We start from the raw sequence: 13,755 nt of genomic DNA, 5'->3' as shown, positions 1-13,755 counted from the left end.
CGTGCGTGCGATCCACCGAGGACACACGAGCTGGCGCATAAGCATGCGCGGGATCGGATGCCCTGGACATGTTGCGACCTCGTCATGCCGCTGGCTGAATCTGGCGAAGCGCCGCCACCTGCATGCGAGTGATGGTCGTTCCGCGCAGAAGGCTATCAAGAAAGATCTCATTTCCCGACTTCCTTGCCGGCAGCACGACGTTCCTCGCCACCATGGACGATGTCTCCCGCGTCATCCGTCTGCCTCCTTATCAGTACTTGCATGTCCTGGACACGAACATCAACGTGACGCGCGTCCTGTCGGGACCGCAGACGTACACTAGGCAGGACCACGAGAAGATCGTGGCCGGACCGTTCCCCATGCTCATTGTGCCGACGCAAAGCTTCGTCGTGATCGAGAACCCCGTCTTGAAGGACACGTCAGGTACATGCGCCCCTCGACGGCATCTCTCGCTGACACGATCCCGTGTCGTGGGTAGGAAATGTCGTGGTCGATCAATACGGCCAAGCCAAACTGCGCCACGGCGAGCGCGAGATTCGCATTGCAACGGCGTACCCCGACCCATTTCCTCTCTACTTTGGCGAAGTCCAAGCCGGCGCCGTCAACAAACTCACGGTCCTTGACGCCAACTCGGCGCTGCGCCTGCGTGCGAATCGAGACTTTGACGCGCACGTCGCGGGCGACGAATGGCAGTTTGCAGGACCGGCCACGTACATCCCTCGCGTCGAGGAGGACGTGATTGGATCGATCACGGCGACCGTCGTCAAGACGAACGAAGCGTTGAAGCTTCGTGCCGAGAAAAAGTGTGTCGATTGCTTTGGCAATGCGCGCGAGGCGGGCGAGGAGTGGCTTGTGCGAAGCCCGGGCATGTACTTACCTCGCGTCGACGAACGCATCGTTGGCATCGTGCATGCCACCATCTTGACGGACAAAACGTCGCTGTATCTGCGGGCATTGCGCACATTCAAGGACGTGTACGGCATCCAGCGAAAGGCGGGCGAAGAATGGCTCGTGTCGGCGAAAATGGCCGAGACACATGTGCAGGACGTCCATGAAGCCATTGTGGGCACGGTCCAGATCACGACATTGACAAATCGCCAGTACTGCGTCGTGGTGGACCCGGTCGTGAACGGCGTCCCAATGCTCGGGACGCGCGAGTTGCGCAAGGGCGAAGCGAGCTTTTTCCTCCAGCCCGGCGAATCCTTGGAAGGCGCGGGCATCCAGGACGTATGCCTGCTGGCCGACGACGAAGCGGTGCTGTTGCAAGCGAACGAGCGCTTTGTCGACGAAAAGCCCGACGGCACGACCGACGTCCGCGATGCCGGGGTCAAATGGATGGTCTATGGTCCGTGCGAATACATTCCGCCGATTTCGGTCAAGGTCGTGGAAATTCGCCAGGCGATCCCCCTCGACAAGAACGAAGGTACGCCGCCGTCGGTCGCACGCGTCACGCGTCGTCTGCATAGGCATTTACGTCCGCGACACCAAGTCTGGGAATGTGCGCGCTGTCACGGGCGCGACGTACATGCTGCAGCCGACGGAGGAGCTGTGGCCCAAGCCCATGGGCGACGAAATCGAAGACCTGCTCCAGATGGACTCGTACGTAGACGACGCGGCGCCCGTCGCCAAGGCCACCCGCGACCCCACGCGCGTCGTTACGTTTGAAGTGCCGCACAACACGGCGATGCAAGTGTACGACTACTCGTCGACGAGGTCCCGCATCATGTTTGGCCCGACCCTCGTCATGCTGAGTCCCGAAGAACAATTTACCGTGATCAAGCTGTCGGGGAATGTCCCGAAGACGCCCAAGGCGATCAAGACGCTGTGCTTGCAGCTTGGCCCGGACTTTATGCGCGACCAGGTTGGGACGTCCTGTGTGCCGCCGCGTCGGTCCAACTTGTGGGAGGTAGATCACGGTCGAGACATCAGATCACGCGAGGCTGCGCCTCACGATCGCGTACAATTGGCACTTTGACGTTGGGAACCGGGATCAAGCGACGGCGGCGCGCCTCTTTTCGGTCCGGGACTTTGTCGGTGACGCATGCAAGACACTGGCGTCGCGAATTCGCGGGGCGGTGGCAGTCGAAACATTTGATCATTTTCACAAACACAGCGGTAGGCGGCGGCGATGGTTTTCGTCGTGACCGTACGATCGTAGCTCAAATCATTCGGACCGCGATCTTTGGCATCGACTCGACAACGGGCAAACTCAAACCGCATTTGATCTTTCCGGCCAACAACTTGTGCATCACGAACGTTGACATTCAGTCGGCCGAGCCCGTCGATGCGCAGACGCGCGACAGTTTGCAAAAGTCGGTGCAGCTCGCGATTGAGATCACGACCCAGTCGCAGGAAGCCAAGGCAAAAGCGATTGCGATGAAGGACGAGGAAGAAGCCAAGGGGTTGCTGGTCACCCAGCAGTTGGAGAATCAAACCAACGCTGAAAAGGCCCGCAAGCAACTTGTGGAACTGACCGCCCAGTGCGCGGCGGTCGAAGCGGAAGGGGTCGCCGTCGCTCAGGCCAAAGCTCGAGCGCAAGCCGCGGAAATTGAGGCGGAAGCGGCCGTCAAACAAGCCAAGTTGCGTGTCGAAGCGCAGAAAATTGAGCACGACGGCATCATGTGGCGGCGCAAGCAAGAACATGAACTCGAAGTGCTGCACGCCAAGCAAATGGCCGAGCTCGAGCTCGCCAAGAAGAAGGAGTTGATCGCGATGGAGGCTGAACAGTTCAAGCGCATGATCGACGCGATCGGGCAAGACACGATGGTCGCAATGGCCCGAGTTGGCCCCGACGCCCAAGTGAAGCTGCTCCAGGCGCTTGGGCTGCAAGGCTACCTCGTCACGGACGGGAAAAGCCCAGTCAACTTGCTCACGACGGCTCAAGATATGATTAAAAACATCACGGAGACCAAGGACTGATGGCACAGTGTGGCTTAATCTTGTGAATATGGAGCGTGCGTGTGGATGTTGAATTCCCACAGAGCGCCGATGCCAAATGCGTTCAACGGAGGACGGCACAGGGTGAATGCGCGTCACGCATGCTTTCAATCTGGAGGGACGGCGGCGAGGTGTACGTGATCCAGCAGTCGACGCAAAGGAAGGACCTGTTCGAATCGAGTGCATGGCACATCCCATGCTCGCAAGTCGAAAGCAAGGTAAAGAGCGCCGCTGCACGGGATGAGATGACGTGGGATGTATACCTGTCGTGATTCGAGCGGCCGGCACGTCCAGCTCTGCCGCTTTCAACCATTCCGGCACTGCATGACATCGTTTCAGGACGACGGCGCTTCTTTCAGGTTCACGCGCCAAACCCATCCATGTCAAATTTGCAAACGTTTTCCTAAAATTTTCATGAAATCGGGGGTGAGGTCAAAGGTACACTAAATAGGGAGTACTTTAAAATAGTGTGAAATCCCCGACAAGTGCGATCTTGACTTGGACCAGTCATTTCAATAGCAATTGCCCAAATGTTGCGCAGCGTGGTGGTGCTCCGCGGCGTTCCTCGCAGGGCGGCGGCGACGTTGGCGCGCCCAGCGTCTGTGCGTGCGTTCTCATCTCAAGAAGGTGCGGAGGATGGCTCGAAGAAGAAGTCGACGACGTCGCGATTCCTCAAGCTCGCGGATCAAATCGAAGTGAGCAAGATGTTGGCGCCTGGCGAAGAAGAAGTCGAGTTACCCGACGGGCACGAAGAAGAATTCTTTGTCGACTTGAATCCTGGTGGAGTTGGGTTGGACGAGCAGGACAACATCCGCATCTACGAGCAGTACATGTCCAACCCGTTGGTGTTTACGATCCAGAAGCTCGCGACAGACAACCGTGTGTCGGTCGAGCGCATTGAAGCAACGATTGTGTTCCAGGGTATCGAGCGCGGTACGTCTACATTCGTCATGTGTTACTCTTTTTGACGTCCTTCACGTAGGTCTCTCGATCAACGAACTACGTGAAAAGGTGTTCAACATCAAGGAAGCGAAAAAGCAAGAGATCGCCGAGGGCATCAAGAATCCCGTGGCGTCTCTCAAGTCGACAAAGGGCGCGAAGAAAGGTGAAAGCAACAGCATTATCAACACGACGCGATCCTTCGCGGACGACGACGACGAGGTCGCTTTGCTCTCGAACGAAGAGTATGAAGAAGCCAACAAACCGGATCGGTTGCGCGAACCCAACTTTCTTTTCCTCCGAGACGACATGATGGACGAATTGCCGCCGCTCCACCGCCAGCTCCGCAAGCAAAAGGGCACGGACCAACTGACCGTCGCGGAAGCCATTGCGCTTCAACGCGGCGCCGAGAACAACAAGGTGACGTTGCTCCCGAGCTACTCCAAGAGTCTCAACCCGACGGGCAAGTGGAAGATTGCGATCAAGGACATCTCGACCAAGAAGGCGCCGCTTTACATTCGAGACGTCGATGGCAGCTACCGCCTCGCGTCCGACGACGAAGTTGTCAAGCGCACGTGGGTGAAGCGGCCCCCGTTCTTCCAGGGCATTGAGCGATATGTTTAAACCGGCCAGACTTGTACGATTAATTAGACAAACCAGGACGTGCCTTCCCATGGTCTTTCCCGCTCTGACGGCGAGCGCAATTTCCGTCAATGTCGCTGCATTCGAGTGCACGCATCATCCGTCTTCCACGAGATGAGAGGGATGCGCTGTCGAAAGGCGTGTACCTGCCACAGTCCTGCTGCAGGAAGCATCACGAGGCGATCCAACGCACCACAATGCCCACCTGCGCGGTTGTGTCCCAACGCAAACGCTTGGGGGTGTGGCGGATTCAATCCGGGCGGTTCCTATCAATACGAGGAACGCCCGTCGACATTCGAGCGTCGACACAAACTGCATTGTGTGCTGGTGGTGGTGGATGCAACGGAAGCAGCGACATGGTCAAGGCCGCCATGAAGCACGCGTGCAGTTGACGCGGACGTGCTTGGAGACGTGGCAGCGACTCGGTCGACGCTGTCGACATGGGGACATCGACAACGCAAACGACATCCCCACGAAACACGATTTGGAAGCGCACGACGTGATTGCAGAAACAGTTTGTGCGTCGCTTCGATCGCTCCGCTCCAAACAACGAGAGCAACAGTGCTATCGGCACGATTTCCCCGCGATGGGCAACGGAGGCTGACCATGCCGAGTCGGGGTTGTCGTCGCGATGGCTGGGAGAACGCAATGGCGAGCATGCAGCCAACCCATCGCAAGCAGGGAACCACCGCATTCCTCCTCCACCTCCTCGAATCCTGCCGATGGCGGTCGTCCGTACGAAAGGTCAAGTTCCATCTCGAACGGCAAAGTGCACCAGGTTTGACGTAAGTACATGCAAGCACCAGAACCACACTGTCGCCCCTCTCTCGCCGCGATCTGCTATGTTTCAATGCCAACCAACACAAAAACTACTCAGTCTGTTGTTGAAGCGTTGCTCGCCCATTCCGTCAAGCATAGAGACAAGCAAGCGCTTTTCGCCACCGGCATAGCCGGACGGAAGCACGCGGTCCTTTCACTCGGCAGGATGCCCCCCACCGACGACGACGGCCAGAGACGACCGAGGCGTCCCTGGGGGTACAGCATTCCTGGCAACGAGAACCAGCCAGCATGGGCGTTGGTGGGACCATTCTATCCAAAGTGCCCGGATTTTCCAGCCCCATGGGACCTGGGTTTCATTTTTGTAACACTCACGGCAGCGCGCTCTGTCTTGTCGAAAGAAGAGCCGCCAGTCGCCGCGGAATTCGTCGTACCACTTGAAGATGGATCATGTTGCGCTCGGCATTGCACCGATCGACCGTCCCGTCGTCGAAAGCTGCTCGATCGTGTTCATGTTTCTTCTTTGTGCGCTCAAAATGGCCATGAACATGGCCTAGGCTGCGCAGTGGGCGGCACTCGGACCGCTGCTTGAAATTCTTTTGTCCACGTCGGCCGTCCAAGCTGTGCAACTAATCGGGCCAACGTCTGGCTTCCTCGTCGCCCCGTCCATCGGGGGTCCTGTCCGATGCGTGCACGAGCAAGTGGGGCCGCCGCCGCCCGTTCCTCTTTTGGGGCGCCGTGACGTTCGCGTCCTGCTGGGCCATCATGATGAACGCGTCGGCCATTCGCGAAGCGATGGGAGATACCACAACTGGGGGCCGCTCGTGGACGATCGCGGTCACCTGCTACACCTGAATGGAACATTGCGGTAAACTTCACGCAAGTCCCTGTGGGCCTCATCATGGCCGACTTTGCTGGCCGCCAGCATTGGCGCAGGCCACTCGATCGCCAGGTCATTCGCAGTCTCGGGGTACAGTTTCTTGTTTGGACAAGCATCTGTCGATGCAACCGTTCATGGGAATGCTGATTGCGAACATGCTGGTCATGACGCGGTTCGTGTAGGACGCCGACCCGTGCGGGAAGCCGGGCGCGCTTGGACATGCACCCCTGAACAAAACGAGTTCACCCACGTCGCTGGGGGCGTCACAGACACGATCTTCTGGTTGGCCTTCCTCGCCACTCTGCCCTTCCTCACGTGCGCAAAGTTGGAGCCAAGTGGGTCGTCACGGCGCCGATCGTGCCCCAGACCCTCTTGATTGTGATGGCATTTTGCCACCTCGTCATCGTCGACATGACGATCGTGGTGGCGTGCAGCATCACTCAAAACACAATCTTCGACCTCGTCATGCCCATGATCGCCCACGCCGTCGGCCATGACACGGACTACAACCTCGGGTTGTTCGCCGGCGCGTTCAACGCGGCCAACTGCTGCGGCCAGTTTCTCAACATTATCTTGTCGTCGATCCTAGTGCAGTCCGCGATGGGCCATGCATCGCCCATGCTCGTTGGAAGTGTCCTCAACATCGGTGCGCTTCTCATGCCGCTCTTCACCCTCCACGTTGACTTGCGGTCCTTGTCATGCTGACGACCGCGTTCTCGGTGCAGCAGCCCTGGTTGGGGTCTTTTTCACCAACACCAAGATGTACATGAAATTTCTGAGTCATGTTTTCCATCTTACCGAGCGAAAACCTCAAGAAATTGAGAATTTTCTTGGTTGTCCAAGAGTCAATTATGACACACAATTTTCCATTTATTGTCTTCAAACTGACCCACAAAGTCGCCCCCCAAATTGTTTTTACTTGTATACTAGTATTCGATAATTCGACATGATATTTGCTCAACATTTCCCGGAGCAATGATGTTTTTTGGTCGATTCTTTATGCCAGCGCTCCATGCTGTTGATCAGGCACATGCATCGATAGCATTGTTCACTTACATAAAAATGGGACGATTCTCCATCGACTTTGGCCAAACCTTGAATTGGGTTTACACTTATGGGTTGATTGGCGAATGGATTCAATTTGCATCACATTGAAGGGTCGCACTACGCTCCTCCCGGCAATCTTCGACGGGTTCCTCGACTTGTCAACGACGGTCTGGATCATTCTCGTGGCGGTCGCGCTGCTTCCGATCATCTACATTCGTGTTCTCCACGAAGCGTACATCGTGCTGATCACTGGCTCGTCGGCGACAATTATCGGAGATATAAATCCTTCAATTTGGCGTGATCCAACAAGTATGATGTCAACATTTGTGGACCAAATCGTATATTTTGCAGCTAAATTCCCATCTATTTTCTGACAATTTGCCGAAGAATTTCATTTGACATCTGAACCACGGCGATGGCACTCCATCCTGCATTCGTCCCAGCCGAGCACTCATGCGCTAACGATAATGGCAACTTGAGGTTTCCTTGCAAGCACGGCACGCCCTTCATTGCAATGGCATTCGTGTTCGGTATCTCAACCGGTTGGAAGTGTGCATTCGACCATCACAACCAGGACGCACACGATGAAGGCCAAACAAGAAAATGGCAGCAGCCACACGGCCACCATGACGCGGTACGGAAGCCAGTCGTGGCTGGTCCCGTCGCTCTGTGGCAACGACGTCGAACCAATTTCGAGTTTGATCGCAAGTGGGACGAATGCAGCATACACAACGGCAGCTTGGGCGAGCCAAAACCCCTGACTCCATCGCCGCCACGGCGTGTCCGCGCTTGATGCGGGTGGCGGCAACAGCCATACCTATATGTACCTTCAGCTTCGCCGCTGCAGGCATGACGAGGAACGACTTACCAAGGAGATGAAACATGACAGGAGCACCCACAGCGGTGTAAATACGACAAACCAGTCGACTGCAATAACTCCGTCCGCCTTTAGCGCCGCGGCAACGGCAGTGACGCCAAGAAGAGCCTGCCACTCGCACTGAACGAGACTCAAGACGGCGTGCAGGGCCAGAGGGGCTGCGATGACACTCCAGTGCATGCTGTACGTGTCCAGCATGTGGAGAAAGAACAGAATTTGGGAGATGAGCACCGCGATGACTTGGGCAATGCAGCATGCATGGAAGAAGCGGAGCGTTGGGAACGCAACTGCCAATGTCCACATGTACCGCGTCCACGCAATGGCGTACACGAGGTCGAATATAACCACAGAGAGGAGGACGTGATGCCATGTGTAAAAGTGTTCGGTCGGCGGTATTGTGGAAGCGGGAATGGATGGCCGATGGCCCTTCTTGGGCATTGGGGAATCGACATACGACAGTTTGTCTGCGACCAGGCACACGACAATCCCTACATGGGTTGGGCATGACGGCAAAGTCGAGAGAACACCGGACTCACCAACACAGATGGAAGCGACGTGCAATGGAATCGGCGTCAACGATTCAAACGCGACAGTCGCGTGCCATTGCTGGACTATCCACTGGCCCACGTCTCCTGATGCGTTCGACGGTGATTGCAATCGGCGGGCATGGCTGGTCGAAGCCGTTCCAGTCGTGCTTTGTTCGATTGCCACCAATGCAGAAGAAGGCGACGACGAAGAGAGAGGCTGTCTCTCGCCAGTCAGACGTGGCGCACGGCGAGGAAAAAGCGCTCCATACCCACCGGACGGCGGCGTCGGCATCGTGTCCTGTTGGTTGACTTTGTTGTGGTGTGTTCGATCCGGATAAATTGGTGTGACGGCAGAATTCCGGATACTGCGCCACGTCTCGTCATTGCAGAGAACTTGACAGGGTACTGGAGAACGAGGACCGTCATCGGTCCTAGGTTCCTTTCAAACGTATGTGGCTAGCTAGACAGAGACTCTTATAGCCGAGCCAAAGCATCGCCATGCCCTTGAAAGGTCGTCGTGACGCGATCCACCCTGTCAAACCCTGGCAGGTTTTTCGTCGACACAAGAAATCGGCGTTGGGATGTTGGGAATCCGAGTCGTTCGTGGTACAGACGGTCCTTCGTATTCCACACGCCGGGGACCGTTCGTTTGATCGGTTGGCAACACAAATCGCTGGCGCATGTGCTCTCGGCAATCGCCCCCAAGGCGGGGCGGGCCTCGCCACGGGCATGAAACTGCTATCGGTTTCAAACCCGTTTCGAACACATCGCACTTAAGAGGGACGTGGCCAACCATTGGTGAAGAGAAGGAAACAAGTTGGGCGGCAGATCAGGAAGCAAGCCGCGGGATGTCGAACGAGGACGCGCCAAAGAGCAAGAAACACAGAAAGGACAAGCCGTGGGACTCGGACGATATCGCCCACTGGAAAGTTGAGGTAAGGTCCCCCGCGCGCATCGCTCCGTGTCTGTTTGCATCGTCAAACGTGGTGTCGCGCGTAGTCGTGGAAGGACGAGGACAACAAGTCTGGTATGCTCGAAGAGAGCTCGTTCGCGACGCTCTTCCCCAAGTACCGCGAAAAGTACTTGAGAGAAGTGTGGCCGATTGTGACCAAGGCGCTCGACAGCGTGAAAATCGCGTGTGAGCTCAACTTGATTGAAGGGAGCATGACCGTTCGGACAACGCGCAAGACGACCGATCCGTACATCGTCCTGAAAGCACGCGATTTGATCAAACTCCTCGCGCGTAGCATCCCTGTAAACCAGGTAGCGCGTTTACCATTTCCGTCAGTGCATGCCTGCCGTGATGCTGAGACGGAACATTCATTCATCAGGCGGTCAAGATCTTGGACGATGAAGTCCAGTGCGACATTATCAAAATTGGCGGCCTTGTGCGCAACAAGGAGCGCTTTGTCAAGCGACGACAGCGCTTGGTTGGTCCAGACGGCGCCACGTTAAAAGCGATCGAGCTGCTCACGAACTGCTACGTGCTTGTTCAAGGCAACACGGTGTGGCCATTTATTTTCTTCGCCACGCACTTCTTTCGGCACCAGTATCGCTGACTCGTTCATGCGCCGCAGGTGTCGGCCATGGGACCGTACGGCGGCCTCCGCCACGTTCGTAAAATCGTCGAAGATTGCTTCCAAAACGTGCATCCGATCTACAACATCAAGACGCTCATGATCAAGCGCGAATTGAGCAAAGATCCAAAGTTGGCTGGGGAGAATTGGGACCGCTTTCTGCCTGTTTTCAAGAAGAAAAACGTCCAGACCAAGAAGCCGCACGTTGTCCGCGAAAAGAAAGCGTACACGCCGTTCCCGCCGGCGCCGACGCCGTCCAAGATCGACAAGGAGATCGAATCTGGCGAGTACTTCATGAAGGAGCATGAGCGGAAGGCCATGAAGCAAGCGAAGAAAGCTCAGGCGAATATGGAAGTCCGGGTGCGCGATCCATACCTTGGCGAAACACAACACGATTTAACTGGGGACATGGCCAGGAGCAAAGGAAGGCCGAAAAGGCAGCGGCTTTTGTCGCGCCCGCCGAAAAGAAGCGCAAGCGGGCGGACGATCACGGCAAGTCGTCGTCGGTCGACGAGCTCAAGAGCAAATTCCTCGCCCAGCAGGTACGATTGATGGCAGCGATGGCGCTGACCGCTTTGTAGGGAGCCAAAGCAGCAAAGAAGACCAAGTCATCGCTGTCCGATTTTGTTACCAAGTAACGAGAAAGTTTATTTGGAGGAACGGGTCGAGGGTGGCCATGCTGGGATTTCGGCGAGCTGTGTTGATGAAATGCTCAGGACTGGGTCGAGTATGCTACGTTGCCGCCACTCGTCCCGCTCATGTGGTTCCAAAGGACTTACATCCCTGGCGCCGCGACGCCACAGTGGCAGGTTGTACGAATCGATCCAGAGAAGCCTGAGGGTTCCCGACTTCACTCCCGCTCACTGCCCCCCTGAAAACTTGCCATTGCCACAATCGCGGCGAACACGATGGGAGTGGCAAGGGGTCGTATGTCTGTTGCTGTGTGTGGCATGGGCAAATTCGAGAAAGCCAAGTCGGTCACCTGCATGCCGTTTGCACGGTTCTTGCGGCAAACGCCCACCGGCACCCGGTCACGCCGACTCCGTCCCTATCCTCGTCCTTCGGACATGCCATGCCATGAGCCAACGAGCGCCAGAGCTCGTGCTTTGATGGGTTCGCTTGAGAGAGAAGCCAACAAGTCCGTCTCGTTGGGCCATGTGCTGGGGGACCGTGTTTGGTTAGTCTCCATTCTTTTCGCTGCCGCGTTTGGCAACGCGCCACGCGGCCATGGGAAGCGTCTGCAGCTTGTCGACATGTCTGTACGCGAGGGCGAGCCAGACGATGCCAATGATCGTGCAGACGGCGACTTCGACAAAGTACCCGTCCGTGATGATCATGCAGCGGCCGTTTTCGAGACTTTCGCACGCGACTCTAGCATCGTGGTCGCCGCATGAATTCGTCGCGTCGGCCGAGCACAACTTGGTGCTCAACGAGTCGACAAATGCGAGGCTGACCGAGTTGGGCCACTACACACGCATGGAAATGTCAGCATTTTGGCAGGTCACAGCGGGCAAACGTGCGCCATCGTCAAACGCTCCGTCGAGCGATGGCGTGGTGCCTGCAGATTGTGCAAAAGCGAGAGAGACAGCGACTACCTTGGAGCCGAGATTCGAAATCGTGTTGAGGAACGTCATGTACGTGCCGCCGATCGATGGGTCGCTGACTTTGGCGAAGAATGCCATCTGCGGCACGTACATCAAGTACGCAGACACTTCGTGGCAGGCGCCGGCGACGAGGAGGAGGATGTAGTAGTAGTAATGGATGTCTTCCGTGTGGCTCATCACGACGGGCGTCAAGTACACGATCGTGGCGTAGAGCAGCCCGACGACAAGGCGAAACGGAATGGCCCAGAGGAAGAGCTCGAGCGGGCGCGACTTGTCCATGCGTTGGGAGATGAGCACGGGGAGAAGCAGGCCGAGTGGGACAAGGACCGGCGTCAAGAGCGCGAGCTTCTCCTTTTGGACGCCGTACTCGACAAGTTTCAACGACGACACCGAGTCCGTCGCGGCGAACGCGACCTTACACGTGAGTTGGAGCGCTGTGAGGACGAGCACCGATGGCAGCTGCATCACAGTCCACATTTGATGGTACGTTTCTCGAATCGTCAGGTTGTGGTCCGGATCGGCCTTTTCGGCTTTGAAAAGCCACACCAGCACCGTCGTCCCGAGCATGACATAGCCCCAAAACGACATGAATCCGGGCAGGGTGACCAGGCCTACAGCACCAGCGCACGTGAGGCATCCCGATGAATGTCGTGAAATCCCCGACACGCTGGAACAACACTGCCACGAAAACGCAAGACTGTACGAATGAAACAAAGTCGCAAATGCGGTAATCCCAGGGATAGCGCATGGTTGCAGTTGGAGGGAATGCATGGCACTCCTCGAGGACATCGAAGCAGACAGATGAATGATGGGAACCATGCGGCAAGGGGAAGCGCATGCCTCGGCCATCAAGGCAACGGGCTGTACCTGTGTCGGGGTTGGGGTCGGGGCGAAAATATGTGTTGCATGTCGTCGGGTCGTTCAGCGCGAGAAAGCCGACGTAAGCGATGAAGTAGCCCAACGTTTGACCGATCGAGTTGCACGTCGACGCGTACGAGACGTTCTTGGCGCTGAGCATGGTCAAGGCCCACCCGTCGACCGCGATGTCTTGGGTTGCCATGAGAAAATAGAGCGCGAAGAAGAACGCCGTGAGTTGATGGATATCGGGGACTTCCATGTCGAGGAGCGTCCCGACAAACGGCCCCCCTAGAACACGAAAATTCCTTCAGCACACGGACGCTGTCATGGTTTAGCAACGTGCCGTAGATCATGAGCACGGAACAGGCCAGTTGGACGGGAACGAGCCACGACTTGCGACGCCCGAACGACTCGACAAAGAATGAGTCGACGATGGGCGCCCATAGCAGTTTGAGGCTGAATGGCCACGACACCAGACTAAACGTTGCTTGTTCGGCATATCCTACCTACTCATCGCGGCGTGATATGCTGGCGGACACATGAATCACGGGCCGACATACCTTGCTTTGCAGGAGGAACGGCACACTGCTCGAGAGACCCATCGGAATGCCTTGCAGAGTGTACAGCACCATGAGCACTGCGATAGACCAGACGTCACCTGCTTCCCCTGAAAGTGACGGAGACGGAGTGGCCCCTTGGCCCTCCGGCGCAGACTCGGACGTAGCCTTGGATGCGGTGGCGCTGCGCTTCTTGGCCATCGTGCGTGTTGAACTGACGTGAACGCGTGGCTGCAGAATGTTGGTCGGCCAAACATCATTGGTCTAGATTCAGCGAATCAGAAATCGTTTGGAGTGAATTTTAGCGAATCAAATTGGTGCAATCCTTCCATCCAATCCCCGTCACAAAACTATAGTAATATTACTACTTACTGTTAGTAGTAGGAGATCCATTCGAAAGTCGAAACAGCAGCGACCGACTGGGAGACTTCCGCAGTGGCGAAGGTGCCCTGGGACGATGGCCTCACGTTGACAAAGCTACATCCCCTGGTCGACGTTGCTGTCGGTGTCAAGCTGGTGAGCAAGCACTCGAT

General features: G+C 56.6%; 7 protein-coding genes across 7 annotated transcripts; 4 read left to right on the top strand and 3 right to left on the bottom strand.

Annotated features, from left to right (window-relative positions):
- The first annotated feature begins 173 nt into the window (after positions 1-173).
- H310_11412 (hypothetical protein) lies at positions 174-2,988 on the top strand. The gene is made up of 5 exons (XM_008878095.1): positions 174-423; positions 479-1,423; positions 1,467-1,861; positions 1,911-2,115; positions 2,159-2,988. Exons 1-5 carry the CDS (start codon positions 213-215, stop codon positions 2,917-2,919), a joined length of 2,517 nt encoding a protein of 838 aa, XP_008876317.1. The 5' UTR covers positions 174-212; the 3' UTR covers positions 2,920-2,988.
- A 449-nt stretch (positions 2,989-3,437) lies between these two features.
- On the top strand, positions 3,438-4,550 carry H310_11411 (hypothetical protein). The gene is made up of 2 exons (XM_008878094.1): positions 3,438-3,870; positions 3,920-4,550. The coding sequence occupies exons 1-2, from the start codon at positions 3,468-3,470 to the stop codon at positions 4,498-4,500; spliced, it is 984 nt and encodes a 327-aa protein (XP_008876316.1). The 5' UTR covers positions 3,438-3,467; the 3' UTR covers positions 4,501-4,550.
- A 1,070-nt stretch (positions 4,551-5,620) lies between these two features.
- Positions 5,621-6,723, bottom strand: H310_11410 (hypothetical protein). Its single transcript, XM_008878093.1, has one exon. The coding sequence runs from the start codon at positions 6,394-6,396 to the stop codon at positions 5,827-5,829; it is 570 nt and encodes a 189-aa protein (XP_008876315.1). The 5' UTR covers positions 6,397-6,723; the 3' UTR covers positions 5,621-5,826.
- On the top strand, positions 6,587-6,880 carry H310_11409 (hypothetical protein; the record flags this gene model as incomplete). The annotated part of the gene is made up of 1 exon (XM_008878092.1): positions 6,587-6,880. The coding sequence occupies one exon, from the start codon at positions 6,587-6,589 to the stop codon at positions 6,878-6,880; it is 294 nt and encodes a 97-aa protein (XP_008876314.1).
- Positions 6,881-7,545: 665 nt separating this feature from the next.
- H310_11408 (hypothetical protein) lies at positions 7,546-8,930 on the bottom strand. The gene is made up of 3 exons (XM_008878091.1): positions 8,636-8,930; positions 8,091-8,587; positions 7,546-8,039 (listed from the first exon to the last, which is right to left on the bottom strand). Exons 1-3 carry the CDS (start codon positions 8,916-8,918, stop codon positions 7,758-7,760), a joined length of 1,062 nt encoding a protein of 353 aa, XP_008876313.1. The 5' UTR covers positions 8,919-8,930; the 3' UTR covers positions 7,546-7,757.
- Positions 8,931-9,435: 505 nt separating this feature from the next.
- H310_11407 (hypothetical protein) lies at positions 9,436-10,915 on the top strand. The gene is made up of 6 exons (XM_008878090.1): positions 9,436-9,561; positions 9,626-9,889; positions 9,958-10,131; positions 10,204-10,563; positions 10,620-10,745; positions 10,785-10,915. The coding sequence occupies exons 1-6, from the start codon at positions 9,475-9,477 to the stop codon at positions 10,839-10,841; spliced, it is 1,068 nt and encodes a 355-aa protein (XP_008876312.1). The 5' UTR covers positions 9,436-9,474; the 3' UTR covers positions 10,842-10,915.
- A 184-nt stretch (positions 10,916-11,099) lies between these two features.
- H310_11406 (hypothetical protein) lies at positions 11,100-13,431 on the bottom strand. Its single transcript, XM_008878089.1, has 5 exons — positions 13,226-13,431; positions 13,009-13,171; positions 12,675-12,953; positions 11,799-12,418; positions 11,100-11,669 (listed from the first exon to the last, which is right to left on the bottom strand). Exons 1-5 carry the CDS (start codon positions 13,421-13,423, stop codon positions 11,382-11,384), a joined length of 1,548 nt encoding a protein of 515 aa, XP_008876311.1. The 5' UTR covers positions 13,424-13,431; the 3' UTR covers positions 11,100-11,381.
- Positions 13,432-13,755: the final 324 nt, after the last annotated feature.

The sequence above is a fragment of the Aphanomyces invadans genome (assembly GCF_000520115.1).
Source record: "Aphanomyces invadans strain NJM9701 unplaced genomic scaffold supercont1.31, whole genome shotgun sequence".
NCBI classification, from domain to species: domain Eukaryota; phylum Oomycota; class Saprolegniomycetes; order Saprolegniales; family Verrucalvaceae; genus Aphanomyces; species Aphanomyces invadans.
The sequence above is the reverse complement of the archived record's forward strand: the minus strand, read 5'-3'. Positions and strand labels throughout refer to the sequence as shown.

Bases quoted from the DNA above. Each gene is read 5' to 3' on its own strand.
- H310_11410 (XM_008878093.1), bottom strand. From the start codon at position 6,396: ATGTCCAAGCGCGCCCGGCTTCCCGCACGGGTCGGCGTCCTACACGAA.
- H310_11411 (XM_008878094.1), top strand. From the start codon at position 3,468: ATGTTGCGCAGCGTGGTGGTGCTCCGCGGCGTTCCTCGCAGGGCGGCG. The intron at 3,871-3,919 runs GTACGTCTACAT...TCCTTCACGTAG, and splicing joins GTTCCAGGGTATCGAGCGCG to GTCTCTCGATCAACGAACTA.
- H310_11407 (XM_008878090.1), top strand. From the start codon at position 9,475: ATGTCGAACGAGGACGCGCCAAAGAGCAAGAAACACAGAAAGGACAAG. The intron at 10,132-10,203 runs GTGTGGCCATTT...CATGCGCCGCAG, and splicing joins TGCTTGTTCAAGGCAACACG to GTGTCGGCCATGGGACCGTA. The intron at 10,564-10,619 runs GTGCGCGATCCA...GGACATGGCCAG, and splicing joins AGGCGAATATGGAAGTCCGG to GAGCAAAGGAAGGCCGAAAA.
- H310_11408 (XM_008878091.1), bottom strand. From the start codon at position 8,918: ATGCCGACGCCGCCGTCCGGTGGGTATGGAGCGCTTTTTCCTCGCCGT. The intron at 8,588-8,635 runs GTGAGTCCGGTG...CAACCCATGTAG, and splicing joins CGTCGCTTCCATCTGTGTTG to GGATTGTCGTGTGCCTGGTC. The intron at 8,040-8,090 runs GTAAGTCGTTCC...AGGTACATATAG, and splicing joins TGTCATGTTTCATCTCCTTG to GTATGGCTGTTGCCGCCACC.
- H310_11406 (XM_008878089.1), bottom strand. From the start codon at position 13,423: ATGGCCAAGAAGCGCAGCGCCACCGCATCCAAGGCTACGTCCGAGTCT. The intron at 13,172-13,225 runs GTATGTCGGCCC...CGCGATGAGTAG, and splicing joins CGTTCCTCCTGCAAAGCAAG to GTAGGATATGCCGAACAAGC. The intron at 12,419-12,674 runs GTACAGCCCGTT...CTGGTGCTGTAG, and splicing joins CGACCCCAACCCCGACACAG to GCCTGGTCACCCTGCCCGGA.
- H310_11412 (XM_008878095.1), top strand. From the start codon at position 213: ATGGACGATGTCTCCCGCGTCATCCGTCTGCCTCCTTATCAGTACTTG. The intron at 424-478 runs GTACATGCGCCC...TGTCGTGGGTAG, and splicing joins CGTCTTGAAGGACACGTCAG to GAAATGTCGTGGTCGATCAA. The intron at 1,424-1,466 runs GTACGCCGCCGT...TCGTCTGCATAG, and splicing joins CCCCCTCGACAAGAACGAAG to GCATTTACGTCCGCGACACC.